At 43.1% G+C, this 20150-nt stretch overlaps 2 protein-coding genes across 3 annotated transcripts in view; both read right to left on the bottom strand.

The window, feature by feature from the left end:
- The window catches only part of REEP5 (receptor accessory protein 5), an 806416-nt gene that overhangs the window by 399104 nt on the left and 387162 nt on the right, over positions 1 to 20150 (bottom strand). The window lies entirely within an intron of this gene.
- MCC (MCC regulator of WNT signaling pathway) overlaps positions 1 to 20150 on the bottom strand; it is a 475168-nt gene that overhangs the window by 261863 nt on the left and 193155 nt on the right. Inside the window, exon 1 of one of the 2 annotated variants that reach the window (XM_050793048.1) lies at positions 10240 to 10861. The exons of the other annotated variant lie outside the window; for it this stretch is intronic. Within the exon in view, the coding sequence (XP_050649005.1) occupies positions 10240 to 10296 (57 nt within the window). The 5' untranslated portion in view covers positions 10297 to 10861. Of the gene's footprint in view, positions 1 to 10239; positions 10862 to 20150 lie in introns of those variants that run through there. 2 annotated transcript variants of the gene reach the window in all.

The raw sequence follows: 20150 nt of genomic DNA, 5'->3' as shown, positions 1-20150 counted from the left end.
TTTGAGGAGTCTAAAGTTATGCACAGCCTGGGTGACACGGCGAAATCCCATCTCTACAGAAGATACAAAAATTAGCCGGATGTCTTGGCATGTGCCTTTAAGTCCCAGCTACTCGGGAGGCTGAGGTGGGGGGATCACTTGAGCCCAGCAGGTAGAGGCTGCAGACTGCACTACTGCACTCCAGTCTGCGAAACAGAATTCTTCTGTGGGGGGCGGGGAGTGGGGGCAGGTTGGCGTTGCTATGCCAGCAAGGTTTAAGGGTCAACTGTATTTTGATAGTGTGATCTGTAATAATGTCATATGTAGATATGATTTACTGAAGAATTAAACTTTCTCCTTTTAAAATAATTACAGAGTATTCCGAAACACATACCTTAATGTAAATATCCTGTGATATAGAAACAGAAGAAGCTGAGGTAGAAGAGAAAAAAAAATATCGCTGGGAATTAGAAAAATAAAATCTCAGTACTACATTTCCCCCTTTGCCACTAGCAAGCTTTCTTCAGGCATCAGCTTCTTTATCAGTCATGCAAATGGTTAGGACAAGGTATCGCTTAAGTCAAATATATGCTTAATAGCACCACCCAATAGAAGCACTTCCTTTGTCTGATTCCATGTTTGCCAGGCAATCTTCTGGTCATAATCTGACTGCCAAGTAGTTTTTCAATAGGAAGTAAGTGTCAGCATTCCAGTCTCCTTGTAGCTATATTTGTTATAAATCAATAAATTGATATTAAAGTTCATAAAAATAAAGTCTGATTCTAAATAGTTGAAGGAAATGGGTCCAAGTGACAGCGGAAGGTAGTTTTCAGTTTTCCTAATTCAAAACCCACCTATATTCTACATCATCAGCATCCATCAATGCTGAACCATCAATCAAGGGAAGGCAATTTTCAAATCATTCTTGGCCAGTGTCCATGCCACTCCATTTTTAAAACCATTCCTTTTTAGGGGAAAATGAATTCACATACTCTGAAGATGTCAAAAAAATAATTACAGTGTATTTTTATGGCACATAATAATTACTTCTGATTACAGAAAATGACACAATTTGAAAGTTTGGGAATATACACAGGCTTCAAAGGCGGGAAGCCAAAGGGGAGACACTGACGATGGATCACTCTGCCCTCTTCTGAAAATACCTTCTTTAACTGGCTTTCGGAACACAACTTTCCTGGCCTTTTCTTTGCTAATTCCTCCTCTTTCCTACATCTCCCCCTACCCACCTCCTCCCCCACCCCCCCCCCCAACAAAATATGAAAAGAAAGCAAAACAAATTCAGGCCTGTGTTCAATACTCTCCAGGGAGATCCAGATACTCTTCCAGGGCTTATGAAGCCCTAGATGATCTGGCCAGAACTGTTTTCTTAGACCTCATCTCCTTCCCCTCTTCCCTGCTCACTCCGCTCCCAGTCATTGCTGCCTTGCTACTCCTGAAACACAGCAAGAGTGCCCTGGGCTCTGCACCTTGGCCCTCACTCTTCTTTTCTGCCTGAAATGATTGTCCCCCATCTTCACATGGCTGTGTCCCTCATTTCACAGACTCCCACAGTGAAGTCTTCCCTGATCACTCGAACAGCATCCTTCCCCTCTTCATTCCCCGAGAGTGTTTTCTTTACAGCACATATCACCACTGAACATGTGTGTAATATCTGTGTAGGATGCATAGAACAGGGACTGGGACTACATCAGTTTTGTTTGTTGCTGTATCCCCAGTCTTACAATAGCATCTGACATGTAGAAGGCACACAATATTTGTTGACTGAATATGTGAACGGTTACAAGCCAATAAATTATAGTCAAAATGACCAAACTAAATTCCATTGAATGGGTACTTTAACCAAAATAGAAAAGGAGTTAATCCAATACATCTGTCACAGTAAAATGGCAACTGGGATTTGGTCCAAATAGCAACTTCAAAGTCTGTTGATGTCCTATCTACCACATATTGACTAGATGCTGGCAATATAGTGATCAACTTTATTCTGTCTCTGCCTTCAAAGATCTCATGGTCTCCCCAAGGAGGCCAACTTGTAAGTATTCTGAACACAGATAAGGGAAGGAACAACTAAGCTGGAGACACTGGGGGCCGCTAGGAGAAGAGCAAGGAGAGTCTAAGAGTGCTGTGTGTTCTATGGACAAGTTCACACAACCCATAGGAAAACAGGAGCAAGGAATTACTCCCACTCTCACCAAGCAACCAATCAGAGGCCTCCATTCCTTTTCTAATTGCAAGGCAATCTTTTCCCTAGTTGGCATTCTTCCTTTGACAACTGCTTCAGTATTTCTCACAACCCCAGGTGAAGTTAACTGACATGCGCACACACACTGAGGTTTCATGAAACTTTCTGTTCTCAAATAATCACACACTACAGACTTTGGTTTAAGATGCATTTCCAACTCTGGCCCCATATGTCCTATGCACATTCCAGGTACTGATCAAATCTCATGACAAGGGATCTGCTCAAAATATTCCGCCAACCAAAACATCAAGTAGCCTTCACCACACAAATTTCCCAATTCAATGGGCTTTTTTTATTGTTTATTTACGAAGTTAACAAACACAACATATGGTTTTTTGTATGGCAATTGGAATTAATAGCTGCTAATTATGGATTTTTTTCACTAAAAGACTTTCTCAAGGTTTAAGGTCTTTGCCGAATTTAAGAAGTATCTTGAAAGATCCACACATGTAAAGTGCTTTACAACCTTATTCACTCCTGTGGCAATGAAAACCTTTGAAAAGGTTTCCTCTTTCTTCTCGTTACTGATTTTGGCTGTTTCTAGTCAACAAGAGAAAAAGGACATTCACGAGAAAGACAGGGTATCTCTGTAGTTCCAGTAAATATTTACTCTATAAATTGAACTTCTGTTTATCTGTGTAATCCACAGTACTTGCTTTTTTCTTTTTTTCACCCCCAAGAGTGAAAGATACCACTGTTGGAAATCCGGGTAGATATATTGGGGAGGCAAGAGGGTTCAAAAAAATAATTACATACAATTTATCTCTGCTATGACATCCCCTCACCAATGTAAATAATCCAAGTCCTAACTAATATCTATCAATTCTTATCTTCTTTGGCTTGTCTGATTTTATAACATTGCCAACACAAACCCCTCTCTCAGAATATAGAGATGGCTTAAAATATAATTTTTGTTTTCTGTAATTTGATTCTGTAAGTCAAAAACTAACTTTGAAATCCTCATCAACAAGTTTTTTTGTTTTTTTTGTTTTTTGTTTTTTTTGAGACAGAGTCTCGCTCTGTCGCCCAGGCTGGAGTGCAGTGGTACGATCTCGGCTCACTGCAACCTCCGCCTCCCGGGTTCAAGCGGTTCTCTGCTCAGCCTCCCGCGTAGCTGGGATTATAGGTGCCTGCCACCATGCCCAGCTAACTTTTGTATTTTTAGTAGAGATGGAGTTTCACTATCTTGGCCAGGCTGGTCTTGAACTCCTGACCTGGTGATCCACCTGCCTCAGCCTCCCAAAGTGCTGGGATTACAGGCATGAGCCACCACACCCAGTCCATCAACAGCTTCTTAATTTTGCTGTAGATGCAGGTTTGATCTTCCAACTGCAGCCCCACCTGGGAGAAAGCCTTCCTCATGACTTGCGTTGGGTAAATCAGCTAGGCAGCTATTATAACTGCACACTTGACTTTATTTCCTAACACCATGACATTCCCTACTCTAGATAGGTGTGCCCACTCACTCAGGGTTCTGGCATCTCCAATTGGGAGCAACTACCCCTAAGGTGCTTCCCTATGATAAGAAGTCTTGGGACTTAAAAGCTTCCCAATTGGTCAAAGCACTTCCTCAGAAACAAGGTTCTCTCCCTGCTTCCAGGTCTGTGGCCATCCCAGTTCTGATCACCTACCTGGTCTTTGAGTAACTTCTCTGTTCATAGCACATGTCCTCCTTTTTCTTGTTTGTCTTCCACCTGGTTCCAGCCACATCTCTGTGGCTTGATCTACTTCACCTTATCCACTGCACTTGACTCAGGACCTCAATGTCATGTTCAGCATGTGCTTCTTTAAGACCTGGCTGTCAGCCGCTGCCTTGCCATGCAGCCATGGCCACTAACTTCACTGGGTCCCCTTGGCTTTCTCCCCAAGACTCGGCACTCTGCAGCCCCACAGTGATTTGGCCAACTATAGAAGGAACCTAAAGCCCTGCCTGCAGGGGTGGGAAAGCCCTAATTCTTAAGATATTTAAAGCTTTATTCTTCTCTTTCTGGCACCTCAAATATTGTAACATCAATCTCTGAGATGCCTCTGAATACACAGGTAGTGGGTCTCAGGTTGTAATATTCCACCTTCCTTGCAGTGAAAACAAATAGAAACCTCCCTCCCAATCCCCACTGAATGCAGATCACAACTATTCCTTATCAACGAATCTGCTTTTAGGGCTCTGGAAAGTCAATGCTTTGAATTCCTCCGCCACTTGGAGGCTATGGCAGTGACTATATCCCTTTACTCCAATCATATCCATTTCATTTTTATCAAAAACACTTATCTGGGTATTGCATAGGGATTACAATACAAATCAGGTTAAACAGGCTTATTAAATAGAATACTCCCTCCTTGGAACATGTGATCAAAAACTGAGGGCAGTAACAGAAGCTAATGAAAGGAATTAATGTGCACATGGTGGAGCTCTGGAGAAAGACTACCTGGGCACAAATCTTGACTCCACCTTTTACAGTCTGTGTAGTTTCGATATGCTTTTCCCTCTTCTTATGCCGTAATTTCTAACCTGTAACACGGGCATAACAGAAGGTATCTCAGAGTTTTTGACAAGCATGTCAATATCTGGGAAGTGCTTAGAAAATGTGATTCAGAGTTATTACAAACCACAAAATGAATAGCTATAAAGCAAAACAAAACCAAAAACTAAAAACCATTGCCAGACATTGGGAATTAAGCAATCACAGTTTTAAGGTCGGGTGCGGTGGCTCACGCCTGTAATCCCAGCACTTTGGGAGGCTGAGGCAGGTGGATCACAAAGTCAAGGGTTCGAGACTAACCTGACCAACATGGTGAAACTGTCTCTACTAAAAATACAAAAATTAGCCAGGAGTGGTGGCACATGCCTGTAATCCCAGCCACTCAGGAGGCTGAGGCAGGAGAACTGCTTGAACGCGGGAGGCAGAGGTTGCAGTGAGCCAAGATAGAGCCACTGCACTCCAGCCTGGGCAACAGAGCGAGGCTCCATCTCAAAAAAAAAAAAAAAAAAAGAAAGAAAGAAAGAAAGAAAAAAGGAAAGAAATCAGGGTTTTAGACAAGGCTCTGTCATTTTGTGGCTTCTGGGGTGGGTTAAAATTGGTTGCAAATTCTTTGTGACACCCCTGTTGGAGAGGTGTTTTCCACTTACTTCTTTAACCTTAATCTGGTTGGGAGAACAGCTGTTTTAACCAACAGAACACACAGAAATGATCCTGTGCTCATTTCAGTTCCATATTTTAAGAGAACAGGCAGCTTAACGTCCTCTTTCTTGGAACCCAGCTGCCATGCTGAGAGGAAGCCCAAGCCACATAGGGATGCCCATGTTGAAGAAAACTGAGCTGATCTCCCAGTTCACAGGCAACATTAGTTTGCCATTCATATGATTAAGCCATCTTGGAAGTAAATCCTTTTGCTCTAGTCACTGACACAAGTCTTCCCCCCGAACTCTGCCCAAACTGCAAATCCATGAGTAAATAAGATGGTTATTTTCAGCCTCTAAATTTTGGAGCAGTTTGTTGGATTCTGCACCAGGTCTTGACCCTGCTCTTCTTATGCTTATAGGGCTATGGCTAAGACAGATATTCAACAGCTCATTACAATGAAGTGTGATTTTCTAAAGACAGAGGCGTATAAAGAGGCAAAAAGGGGTGTGTGAATACTAGGTGATCTTTCAGGCCCCGTCCAATGCTGATATTTTATAATTAATTTGATGAGGAAGGATAGCACAGCTGTGAGATGGCCACTTGGAGATAGTTACACAAGATAATCTAGGTAGAGAACAACTTTCTTCTATATAATTCTACTTCTAATTAGAGCATCTGGAGATAGTTACACAAGATAATATAGGTAGAGAACAACTTTCTTCTATATAATTCTACTTCTAATTAGAGCATCAATGAAGAGGTGGCATTTCAGGAGTTACTCAACACGCAAATGGTGAAAGCATGGAGAGTTGCCTCTACCGCCTAATTCAGAAGTGGAATGATGTGACACAAAATGCTATGAATGAGGATCTAAGAAGGAAGTAAGGGAAATACGATTTCCAGGGGCATCCAATGTTTTCAAGTAAATGGTGATGCAGAATTTTGTCTGTCCATTGTTTAAATAATGTTTAAAAGGCAAAGAGTTTAAGTTGATTGCTTTGTACAAATTCTTTGAGTAAGACTATGTTTTCATCTCCAGAGATTATGATTGCCAAGGGACAAATTTTTAAAAAATAAATTTTTATTTGTGTACATAAATAGGCAACTGTCTACCAGACAACCAGATCAAGCAGATAACTACTCTGCAAGAATGAGTAAAGTCAAGTTTTACCCTAATATTGCTAAACCTTAAGATATCTTCCTTCCAGGTACCTGGGATTATTTAACAAGAGTAAACTACATACTAGCCCCACAAATTTTACCAAGACCAATAGAGCTAACTGCTGATCTAAAACTCATGACCACAAAGAAGAATATGCAAGAGCTGTCCCTTGACAGATTTTGGGAGAATTTAATGCTGCTTAAAGTGTGGCCCTTCAGCTTCTTGACCATGGGGGAGGGAGGCTGAATGTCAAACAGTTAATTTTTGCAGTGCTTTTGATTTGCCTGATGTTGAAGTCCTTCCTTAATCTCAATTTTAAAAAAAAAATCCTTCAAATATTTATGACAGGAACAGCTATAGCCAAGAAAAAAAGAACAAATCACTAGTTTATCCGTCTACATTTTCCTTTTGTATTTCTGTTGTTACTGCTGTGAATTCCTTTGCTTTCAAAAAAAGTTCAGACTTGACATAAGTCATTTATGTTCAATAAATACATAAAAATATGTTTGAATGTTCATGGAGGCAATTTTACTATCTGCTGTAATCAACTCAGGATCTTAAATGACTATTGTTCAAATGAAAGACACAAAAGGAACACACTCATGAATTTCCTGTTTTCCATCTTGAAGTACTCACACATGCAAAACACCTCAGGCCCAACACCCCTCCCTAGGTCTCCTAATTGTGTAGCCCTCACACCCAAATCCCTCCTAGTATCCAAGCATTCCTGGAGTACTAGGCGCAGAGGCCAACACCTCAGTGGTTGACCAAAGCTTGCTGCGCTCACTAACAAGATCAGCAGACTACAACCAGAAATTGATTAAACTCACTCTCTAGTTCAGGATGTTAGAGAATCAGTGTCAACATTACTGTCAGAGAGTCAATGACTCCTGTGTCTAGGGGACCCTTACAGAAGGAGTAAGCCCACAAGTCAACACCAATGAGAGGCATTTTGTTTATGATACCCAGGATAATGGCAGGTCTTTTCAGAGTTCTTCCTGCTCCTAAAATGCCCAGTGAACATCAGGCTGAATCTGACCCCACAGTGACCTCCAGACAGCATTGAGGCTCCTGGGCAATCAGAGAGATGGCACTAAAGGGGCCCTGAGAGGTTTTATTAGTTCTGCTTCCAGGTGAAGGGAAGGACTCAACTATCAAAAGTGAATGGCAACCTTGCCCTACAAGACATTAAGCGAAAACCGGTGTTTAAGAGAAAAATGACAGGGAAAAGAAACTCTTCACCAAAGATTTAATGTGAGAAATACAAACGAATTGTATGTGAATCTATGGATACTGCTCTGTGGATATTAGAAAAACAGTAAACACTAAAGTTATTGCCCATGTTAAATTGAACTGAGATTTAGGGTCCACAAGGTATGAACCACACACTCCCTCTTGCCTTACAAATTATCTTTACACATATTCTAATTTAAAATACCTACAAGTCGAGGTGGGCGGATCCCTTTAGGCCAGGAGTTAGAGACCAGCCTGGCCAACATAGTGAAACCTCATCTCTACTAAAAATATAAAAAAATTAGCTGGGGTGGTGGCACATGCCAGTAATCCCGGCTACTTGGGAGACTGAGGTATGAGAATCACTTGAACCCAGGAGGCAGAGGTTGCAGTGAGCCGAGATTGAGTGAGACTCCGTCTCCAAAAAAAAAAAAAAAAATTTAAAAAAAATACGTGCAAAAAGTAAAAATAACTACCATTCAACTTGCAGGATAACTAACATTGATTGGAAAGAGGTACAACTAAATCATGGAACCTAAAACTGGCTCGAAAGAAAGCAAAAAATGAATGAGCAGACACCGATGACAAGAAAAGAACATCTGGTAAAGGATATAGTTGAGGAAGGAACTTATTTCCTTAGGAACAATACTGTGTCATAAACTGCTCAAATATTTTTCCAGCCAATGCAGGGACCATAAAGCACTCTCAATTCTTTCATTTGCCTACAAGCTTTATAGGGATTACTTAAGGAGTGGATACAACTAGGCAAAAAATGGATAATTTTATGTGGCACCTGAGGGTCATATTCTCTGCTCACCCAATGTGCTCAAGGATGCGCCAATAGGACTAAAGTCAATCCACATCTCTTCCTTCACTCCTCCTAAGTCTATGATTCATTTAAACAAAGGTTACTGGACAGCACTCTGCCGCATAGAAACATTGTGAAGGGCCTGGCAAAGTCTCTGCAAAAGAAATGCCGTCAGTTTTGGGGTTTTCAACGACCTTAGATCACCAAATTCTTCTCCTGAAACAGGGTTAGTGATGGAGCAGGGGTTCTAGTTCAGATTTGAGACCTATGTCTAAATATAAAATTGGCAAAAGTCACTTAAATACTCATGCCTCCTCCCTCACCTCCCATTTTTAAGTTCTCACTCTCAGCATTTCTTGAGTCTTCTACATCACAGGGGCAACAGCCGTAGGATTAGGAAATGCTCTACTTCATTCAGCCAGCACCTCAAAATGCTATTTCGAACCGGAGCAGGAACAGCACAGCAGCAGGACACTTAAGAGCACCAGGCAGGGCCCAACAGCACTCACCAGCCCGACGGCAGACCTCCTAGGTTTCCCCCAACCCCATTTAATCCCCCCTTCCCATCACCAGGTGTTCCCTCACACACACCCACCAAGGGCTCCATCCCTTCACTTTGCCCTTCACCATTGGTAATCTGACATTACCATTATCTGCCTTCCGGCTGCTTTTACACTGTTTTCCTTTTCTTCCTCTTTCCTCTCTTCAGCCATACTCAAGAAACACGGACTACTTATGCTACTTTTGCCCCCATGAATGGCTCAGTGATGGTATCAAGAGGGAAACCCACAGACACCAAGCCTCTAGCTGTAGACACTGAGCACACAGACTTCCTCTTCTTTTGAGCACCCAGTTCTACCGGCTTCTCATCACCACTTTTCAGGTTTTCAAAGCTTTGGGGGATATGCCCGAGGCATCCCTAAAGTCAAGAAAAAAGATGGCTTTGGGCATCTTACCGCTCACATATTTGCATAGTGTTTGATGTGGCTTTAATTTCAAAGCTGGTCTCAAACACTCAAGTGGATAGGTTACAGTGGGAGCCCAGGAATTGTAAATGCGCTTGCCTCAAAGACTTAGGAGTCCAGACCCGGGCAGGAAATAAAGTTCTAAAGCGGCTTTGAAGTGCTTCCTCTCCAGACCCCTCCCCAGGGCCGGGTCATTCATCTCAGCCTAGGGAAGAGACCACCTTGCCTGAACTTAGCCAAACGCATCGCACGTGAAAGCCAAAGGGGAGATGAAATAATCCAATGCGTCCTCCTCAGTACCACCACCCCCACCAAATTAGTTACCGTCGGCTTAAACTCATCTGGAATGTCCGTGTATTTTACCGATCAGGGAAATAAAATGGTGTATATAAATTAGTGGAAGTGGGTGGGAAGGAACAGGGGATGCAGACTGTCGTGAGTAAAACGCCTCGCGGCTTGGTGAGAGGTTGTTTCTTTTTTAAGCCACTCATCTCAGACTGAAATATCAAGCCAGTTCAGGTCATTTCCTGAGTAGCACTACAAGTTAAAACAAGATCCAGAAAATCTATTAATCTTCAATTGCGCTGCCTCCAGACTGGGAGCACAGGGGGATAGGGTGTCGGGCTGTGGGGAGGTCGAGGGGAGAGGGATCTGTGGAAAAGCAAACGCCCGAGAAATCCTAGCTCCCGACCTCAGCTGTTTCTTACCTCACTCAGCTCGGCCGAGGAGTCGTTTCCATATTTCATGGCAACTCCAGAATTCATGATGCACTTTTCAGAGCTGGTACCTCTCGGTACCCCAGGTCTCGGAGCTTAAGAGTTGGACTTCACAGGTTCAATATCCACTGCTTGGTCCCTTCTGCCACATTTTACTCTAGACAGCCATTTTCACCCAGGACAGTTGCGAAGCGCAAACGAAGGATGCAGGCACTCTTAAAAGGAGCAGCCGTGGCTCGCGTTTCACGGACGAGCCATTGCTGCAGGAGGCTCAGTGGCGTGGCGCGCTCGCAGCTGCGGCAGCGGCGGAGCCCGCGCAGGGACCCGCCCGCCCGCGCGCACCCAGCGCCCCGTTCCGGGGCAGTGCCACCCTGGGCGCCGCCTCGCCACTCCTACGGTGCCTCGCCGTCCCCCATTACCAGGATTGAGGGCACCTCCCAGCACGAGCCGACACCCTAGAGGGCACCGGCGAGCTCCCGAAAAAACTAGGGCGGTGGGGCGAGGAAGATCCGCGCCTCGGATTCCAGAGAAGGAAAGAAAGCTGGAAGGAGCCGGAGCGGAGCTGCACTTCACGCTGAAGTTTCCCCTTTGAATCGACTGGAGTTGTAAGTGGTTTCTGATTGAACACAGCTGTCTAGCTGCTGGCCACGGGGTGCGCGGAGGAGGCGGGGCTAGAGGGAGAAAAGGGTGGGGGCGAGGAGCCTGGAGGCCGAGGAGAGGAGACCGTGCTGGGAGAGCAGGCATCCTTCCAGTTCTCTGCAATAGTAATTAAGGACCCGAGTCCAGGAGGGGGAAAAGAAACAGGAAAAGCCACCTGAATAATCGTGCAGGAAATTAAAAAAAAAAAAAAAAAACTTCCCTCATAGGAGCCGCTTTCCATGATTTAATAAGGTCAAGACAAACCTAAACACTGTACATCAGACAACGCAGTGCACTTCTCACGGAACATTAAGATTTTACAAGGGTGCAGGATAGTCATTTTCCCTGATCAGTCTAAAGTCAACATTACGGGTGTAAATTCACTGTCAAACTCCCTCTGTCTGTCACTGGGGCAGAGTACATTTCTCTGCATGTTCGTAATGAAGATAGAGGCCCCATCCCTTGAAAGATGTCAGATAAGCTCCCCAACCCCCAGACCTTCCTTAAAAATCTTCCTGCTCGTTTGAGCGCAGGTAGATTTGTATTTATGGAGTGTGAAGTATGATTCAGAAAAGATTCAAGGGGCTGTTACACCCAGTCAACCCCTGGGATCTGAGCTCCCCTTCAACTTTGAGTTCCAGAGGTAAAACATCCTGTGTCTATTGGGAGAGAGATGAGATGGGGGAAAAGGGGAACTAGGATTTTTCTCTCCACAAAGTTAAAGTTCCACTGAATTTGAGATGCACAGAAAAATGTTCCGATGCTTCAAAACAGTAGGTCTGCGAGATTGCTTAAGAAACCTCATCAGTCTCTTTCTACACAATGGGGACAAAATGTCTCCATCCCCAATAACAGAACTTGGCATTTCCTGAAGCTTTCTGTGAAAAAGCCATTGTATTGTTAAGGTCCATGGTCTTTTTTAAAACTCATGTTTATTTTGCTCTTTAAGAAGGGGCAGAGTGCAACTATTTGCATATAACGTTTTACCCATCCCCATTCTTGTTGAGTTCATTCATTGCCTGATGGAGGAGCTGCTGGGATTAGGAAGCGTTTGCTGCTCTTTCTAGAGCACTGGGTCCCAAGTTCTTGGGCACTGCCAAACTAGAGCACATTCTGCATGGGGGAGGAGATGGGAAGCTACATTATTTAATTTATCTTTTCATTGAAATCTGTTGAAAACTGTATGCTTGAAGCTGAAAATGGTGGTGTATACATAACTATGAAGAAGACTCAAGCAGTGCCCCTGCCCTGAAGGTGTTTATAGTCTTGTAAAACATGAGCAGAAATGACAGTTCTAGATAGAAAATGATACTTGCCATAAACACAGTACAAATGAGGAGTGACTGCAGTTCAGAGGAGGGAAACATGATTTTGTCTGGACAGGGTCTGGAGGGAAGACTCTGTGAAGGAATCTTAGAAGAGGCAGCATGTGAGCTGACCTGTGAAGAATGGCTAAGCCCAGCATAGATGAGAAGTAAGGGGAAAGCATTCCAGGCCATTGTGAAAGAAAGTATGGATGGAGACTGAAATGTGCAGAGTGGGCATGGGGGATCACAGGCATTCCATTCTGGAGCATAAGCTGGGTGAGAAAGGGGGGCTGATGTCAGATAGTGAACAGTTTTAAGTGCCATGTTAAAGAAATGGGCCTTCTCAATAGGCAATGGAGAGCCACTAAAGGTTTTTTAGCACAGAAATAATGGAGATCAGAGCTGTGCTTTTAGATACTCCAGTAGATTTGAATCACACTCATGAGTAACTAATATGAACTCAGGTAGGCTAGTGTTGAATGTGATTCTGGTGTTTAAAGATACATATTTTTCATACGACACTACCCCTAAAACCAAGCAGATGACTTCATCTGGTGTTCAACCAAAAGAAAAGTAATCTGTTCCAAAAGTGGAGGAAAAATTAGCAGTGTTGAACTTACTGAGAAGCAGTGTCTGTAGATTCTACTTTATAGACAATATAAGGCATTTTCAAGGGTAATGTTGATTGTATGAGATTTTCTTCATAAACAATGACTTGAATACTTCAATACTTATACTTCACATAAGATTCAACTCCACCACAATCTGGTAGCAGCAGATGTGGTAGGCTGAAAGTGGGAAATGAACATGCCAATTGTACTATCAAGGCAGTTCAGCAAGAGGTCGAAAGGGCCTGAATTAAGAAGGGACGGCCAGGCGTGGTGGCTCACACCTGTAATCCCAGCACTTTGGGAGGCTGAGGTGGGTGGAGGTCAGGAATTCAAGACCAGCCTGGCCAACATGGTGAAACCCTGTCTCTACCAGGATCATGAGGTCAAGAGTTTGAGACCAGGCTGGCCAACATGGTGACATCCCATCTCTACTAAAAATACAAAAAATTAGCTGGGTGTGGTGGCAAGTACCTGTAATCCCGGCTACTCAGGAGGCTGAGGAGGAGAATCGCTTGAACCTGGGAGGCAGATGTTACAGTGAGCCGAGACTGCACCACTGCACTCCAGCCTGGGCAACAGAGTGAGACACCATCTCAAAAAAAAAATAATAATAATAGTACTAAACTTAGCTGGGCATGGTGGTGCGCACCATGTAGTCTCAGCTACTCAGGAGGCTGAGGCACGAGAATCACTTGAATCGGGAGGCACAGGTTGCAGTAAGTCAAGATCGCACCACTGCACTCCAGCCTGGGTGACAGAGTGACTCCGTCTCAAAAAAAAAAAAAAAGAAGGGACAATGGAAATAGACAGGAGGGGGCAGATGTAAGAGACTCTGTGGAAAGAAAGTAGATGGAAATTATGGAGAAAAGAGGAGAACTTAAAAACGACTTATAGATCTAGAACTTGGCTGATTGGGGTTAAGGTAATGTCCTCAACAAAATGAGGAATTCCAGAGAATAAATAGCTTTGGGAGGAAATGAGGTTTGTGGTATCATGAGTTTGAGGTGGCATCTGGATATTCAAGTGGAGATGTTCAGCAGGAGCTTGAAATGGAACTATAGAGATAAGTCAGGGTTGCGCTGGAGATGGAGGTTCGAGGTTATCTCTGTTAGAATAATAAACAAAACCGTGAAATCAGGTAAATTTGCCTAGGAAGAGAGGGCAGTGAGAAGAAAAGTGGTCTAAGGATACTATCTTAAGGAAGGTTGTTTTGTTTTGTTTTTATGGAGGCCAGACAATAAAAGAGGAAATGATAGAGAAGGTCAGTTAGGGAAATGGGAAGATAACCAGGAGACCTCTGCATCTGGGAGTCTAAGGAAGATGTCAAGGAGGAGCAGCATCAATATTATATATTACAGAGGGTAGAGAAGCCTACTGACTGACAAGGTCATTTCAAAGACATTACTGTCCTTCAAAGATAGATTTCTATAAAGCTGAGGAGAAAGAAGGCAGATAAATTACCATAGGGAGTGAGGAGAAACTGGGGGTAGTGACCATGCATGATTCTTTCCATAAATCTGATGATGACAGGAAATTGGGAGATGAGACTATCTTTTGAAGTAGATAAGCAATGTTGAATAGAGAGTAGAATGGGTGTATTCGTAGGCTGGAGCTAAGGGAAACCAGGAGATGGAGCAAAGTTCCTAAAAAGGGAGAAAAGCCTGGGGGGTGGTGTGGGGAAGGACAAAAACTATGAGATTAGCTTTGGAGTAGGCTTGGAGAGGAGGGGATGCTGATACTTCTTCCTAGGAGAACAGAAACGTTTGGGAGAACTGGAGAATGTATACAGTAGGGAAGACAAGAATTCAGAGATATAATAACTGATAACACTTATTTGACAAGTAAACTAACTTCCTCTTTGCAGTTGTGAAGGGGAAACGAAGACTAATGATAATTTGTAATCAGATTCTGACTCAAGGAAAGTAAGACAGAGAAATGTCTGTCAATGCAAGGAAATAAGTAGTTGTGATCTCCACTCCTGAAATTGTTCAAGTATATGTGGGACATGCTGAACCCCATTGCATGTAAAGAGTAGGGCTTCCAGGCCAGGTACAGTGGCTCATGCCTGTAATCCCAGCACTTTGGGAGGCCGAGGCAGGTGGATCACGAGGTCAGGAGTTCGAGACCAGCCTGACCAACATGGTGAAACCCCCATCTCTACTAAAAAGACAAAAATTAGCTGGGCGTGGTGGCGCACACCTGTAATCCCCACTACTCAGGAGGCTGAGGCAGGAGAATCGCTTGAATCCAAGAGGCAGAGGTTGCAGTGAGCCGAGATTGTACCACTGCACTCCAGTCTGGGTGACAGAGTGAGACTCCATCTTAAAAAAAAAAAAAAAAAAAAAAAAAGAGTAGGGCTTCTTGCATTGAGGGGGAGTCTAGATTGGTTTTCTTATAATCTAAAATTCCATGAAATGATTTTTTTGGTGGTAATTTAAATGTCTTACTTTTTTTTTTTTTTTTTAACCTCATTGTCTTGGATCTCTGCTATCAAGAAAGCTAAGATATTACTTTGAACAAGAATGCAACTGGGTCAATATTATAAGAATGTTAGAAACATAAGGACCAACTCATTGTGTCATCTCAACACACCAAAGAATAAAGCCCCAAGTAGGTTTCAGGCTATAAGAAAAAGGTTTCACAATTAGAGCTTGCCAGGGTTTACCAAGTATATAAATCTACATGCCTACAAATCCTGTTATACTGTGGCTGCCTTAATATGAACGCTCCAAGAAAGCTTCTCCAAGTCCTCCTGCTTCAGCAGGGATTAAGCTCCTATGGAGAGGTGTGGGCAGGAGGTGGCAGGGGAATTTATCAGGATGAGGGAGAAGGTCTGGGAGAAGGAAAACCTGCTTTGCAATCAGGCAATAGCCTGGTGCTTGGGTTCCTCTCCTTCCTGAGGCCTTGTCTTCTATAAAGCCCAGTCTCTCCTCATCTGGTCCCTGGGATGAGAAGAGGCAGGAGTAGTCCTGGGAACATTTTTGGGTAAGTGGAAGCTGCCCTGGGCATGACTGGATGAGGCTGTGCACCAATACCATGCTGTGGGCACACTGGCATCACCTTTCTGCTGTTGGGGCAGTCTGGCCTCTCTGTGTATGGCTGCTGACTTCAGTGAATCTCTACATGGCAGAAAGAATAGATTCTGGGTCTGGTCTGTACCCTCTACTGGTGATAAACATCAGGTTAATTGAAGCAATCTTGATTTAAAACTCTGAACCTCTAGCACTAGGGAAACCGAAAACCTTGGGACTAGTTGGCCTGGTCCACTGTTTCTACCCCTGGAGTGCCCCAGCCATCCTTGCCTACCCCAGCAGTCCACTGTGCTGAGGAAGCCTGTCCTCCAGCCCACAAGAGTACCCAAACTCTAAAATTGTCCCCTTCTCCATTGACTCTCTCAAGCTAAACAAAATGCTGATACCTCAGATTTTAGGTTGAAAGCAGTCTGGTTAAACTAATTCACACACACATGAATAATCTTCTCAACCATGCCCAAAGTGTTTACATTGTAACTTTGAAATGTACAAAGTTTTTGAAATGTACAAAAGGAGAATGCTTTGAAATAATTCTTAAATTGGTGGGATTTCCTGAAGAGAGTGAATTTTGAGGGCATAGGGAGATTTCAGAACCCTATGAAGATTCAGGAAGTCCCAGTCCTTTGAGTCCTTGAGGATCATAAAAATTAGGGAGTCTTCAAAGTATATACTCCAAGAATTTCCTGCCCTAAATCTATAAGCTCACCCCACTCTCCCGCCCCTGTGACTCCAGAAATGCTCTCCCTTTCCAAACTTCTGTGGTCTTCTGATCAATTACCAGACCAGCTCCTCTCTTAGGTCCTGGATTGGGAGCCTCTCACCAGCCTCAATGGCCTGCCCCGCAACAGACATCATTTGCTCAAGGAACTACAACATGAAGAACTCAGGAAGCATTGCCATGGATGATCCGTATCCTCATCTCTATGTCCTCAGAGAAAAACATGGACATCCTGCAAGGAATTCTGCTGTTACCTAGCTCATCCCTGCATCCCATTCATATGGATGAGGATATGTAGGTTCACCAAGTTTGTGGTGTTCATTCAGAAAAAGTAAAGCACCCACTGTGTGTTAGATATTGTCCTGCATGTGCCCTGGGATTCAGTGGTGTATGGGATGGAAAAGATCCCTGCTTTCACAGAGCTAGCACTCTTGATGGGAAATGATTAATAAATACATTTTAAAAGATAGTTACAGGCCGGGCACGGTGGCTCATGCCTGCAATCCTAGTACTTTGGGAGGCCACCTGAGCGGGTGGATCACCTGAGGTCAGGAGTTCAAGACCAGCCTGACCAACATGGAGAAACCCCATCTCTACTAAAAATACAAAATTAACCAGGTGTGGTGGCACATGCCCGTAATCCCAGCTACTTGGGAGGCTGAGGCAGGAGAATCACTTAAACATGGGAGGCAGAGGTTGTGGCGAGCTGAGATCACGCCATTGCACCCCAGCCTGGCCAACAAGAGCAAAACACCATCTCAAAGAAAAGAAAAGAAAAAAAGATAGTTATAGGACAACAGGAGCGAAACTCCATCTCAAAGAAAAGAAAAGAAAAAAAGATATAGTTTGTGTTAGATGCTACAAAGGAATTAAACAGGAGCTATGATAGGGGAGAGCAGGCCCCTTAAGTGAAAAGGTCAGAGAAGGCCTCTGCAGAAAAGACATTTCAGCATGTAGGTAAAGAAGGAGCCAACTAGGCAAAAAGTGAGGGAAGGTTGGACAGGCAGAGGGAACAGTAAGGGCAAAAAGCCTAGGGGAGCAAAGGGCTTGACCTTTTCAATACATTTGAATAAACCTCAAGTTTTTATTTAATTGAAATTTAAGCTCATTCTAATAGTTTACTAGTAGTGATGGAACATGATGAAAAAGATCATGTCAGAGCCAAATTATGCAGGATATGTACAGACTACACATTTCACTGTGTGCATGAAGATGCCACAGGAAGACTTTCTACAGGGCAAAGACATGATCCAGTTTACATTTTTAAAAGGTAAATCTATGTCTTCACAAGCTTTACCACTAGGTAACCTAAAAAGTAAAAACCAAGGACAGTTCCTCCCTCATACAAGTATCGCTGCTAAGAAATTAAGAATTGAGAGAATATCCCTATTTTGCAATCCTTAATGAATTAATAGATTTAAGTGTTTAGCATAATGGCTACTAACATTACAAAAGGACATACAACCAGACACATGATTTCCGATGTAAGAAAACATTATCACCTACAGAGCTATCTTAGCAGTTTTTACACGAAGAAATGTTACATTAACCACAAAAAAAACCCTATATAACTCTACTAGACAAAACAATGTGGTTTCTTCATCAAATAAAATGCAAAGGGAAAAAGGCAAATAAGCAAGTGAGAAATCACCAAAAGAAAAACTCTGCATATTGAAAGAGACTGAAAGACATATTGACCAATGGCAATATGTGGACTTTATTGAGATCTTGATTCAAACAAAGTCACTATAAAAATTATGAATTGTGAAAATTACATATTTATACAGTATTCAGAAATATACTTTTTGGATATTTCATAATGTTAAGAAATTATTACTTTTTTAGATGTGTTAATGGTCTTGTGGTTACATTTAAAGAAAAAGAATCCCTGTATTTTAGAGATATATTAAAACATTTGGGGTAAAATGACATGATGTCTGGGATTCACGTCAAAGTACTGGAGGAGGTGGGAAGATAGATGGGGTTATTGACGAAACAAACTGTAATGATGAATTGATAACTGTTATAGCTCAGTGATAGGTATGTGGGAATTCGTGCTACTCTTTGTCCAATTGTATGTATACAAATCTTCAAAATCAACAAGTTAAAGCAAGATAATTATTCCTTCTGTGTAAAAACGGGGTTGAAGTACCATAAAAGTAAGGCAAGGAAACCTGTTAAAGGCTATTGCAGTGGTCCAGATAAGAGGATGTTTGTGGCTTAGAACTCAGTGAAATCAATGGAGATGGTAAGAAATGGACTTGAGATGTATTTTTTAGGTAAAATGGACCAGGATTCAGTGAATGATTGGATACAGGTAATGAGAGAAAGATAGGAATCAAGGATGACTACCAGTTTTTGGCTTGATGTGAGGAAGGACCAGGTTTGGCAGAGGAAATCAAGTGTTCCATGTTGGATGTGTTAAATCTGAGATTCCTATTTGACATCTAGGGGGATATCAATAGCAGTTGCATATATGCATCTTGGATTCATGAGAGACTCCAGCATATGATGATGATTTGGAACTTATTGGCATATAGATTATAGTTGATGTTGAAAGTCATGAGAACATATGAGGTCACCAAGGGAGACAGTGAGTAAAACATAATGCAGTCCCAGGACTTATCCTTGAGATCCTTAATACTTTCAGGTTGGATAGGAATTACCTTACACCAAAACCAACTTTAATTGCAGCTTACAAATTTCTGCGAATAGAATCATAAGAAAGATCAAGAAAGAACATCCAGAGAAGAACAGAAAAACTGAAAACTGTGTCATGTTTTAAGAAGGACAGTTGTTGGCTGGGTGCAGTGGCTCATGCCTGTAACCCCAGCACTTTGGGAGGCCAAGGCAGGCAGATCATGAGGTCAGGAGATCGAGACCATCCTGGGTGCAGGCTAACCTGTAACCCCATGGTGAAAGGCCCCAGGAGATCGAGACCATCCTGGCTAACTGGTGAAACCCCGTACTAAAAAATACAAAAAATTAGCCAGGTGTGGTGGCGGGCACCTGTAGTCCCAGCTATTCGGGAGGCTGAGGCAGGAGAATGGCGTAAACCCGGGAGGCGGAGCTTGCAGTGAGCCGAGGTGGTGCCACTGCACTCCAGCCTGGGCGACAGAGTGAGACTCCATCTCAAAAACAAAAACAAAAACAAAAAAAAGAGAAGGACAGTGGTAACCTGTGTGGGATGCTGCTGAGAGTTTAAGAAAACTGACAATGAAGAAGTGTCATCTCGCTTTGGAGATTACTAGGGACCTTGGGAGAATCAATGTCATTAAAAGGTGGTGATAGAAATTAGATGAGTGTGGATTGAATGGTGTGTAGGAAGTGAAAACATTGAGAGAGCATATGGAGATAACTTTTTGTTTTTTTGAGACAGAGTCTCACTCTGTCGCCTAGGCAATGGTGTGATCTCGGCTCACTGCAACTTCTGCCTCCCAGGTTCAAGTGATTCCCCTGCCTCAGCCTCCCAAGAAGCTGGGATTATAGGTGCCAGGCACCATGCCCAGCTAATTTATTTGTATTTTTAGTAGAGACGGGGTTTCACCATGTTGGCCAGGCTGGTCTCAAACTCCTGACCTCAGGTGATCCACCC

The sequence above is a fragment of the Macaca thibetana genome, chromosome 6 (assembly GCF_024542745.1).
Source record: "Macaca thibetana thibetana isolate TM-01 chromosome 6, ASM2454274v1, whole genome shotgun sequence".
In the NCBI taxonomy this organism is placed as follows: domain Eukaryota; kingdom Metazoa; phylum Chordata; class Mammalia; order Primates; family Cercopithecidae; genus Macaca; species Macaca thibetana.
This window is presented reverse-complemented; position numbering and strand designations above follow the sequence as displayed.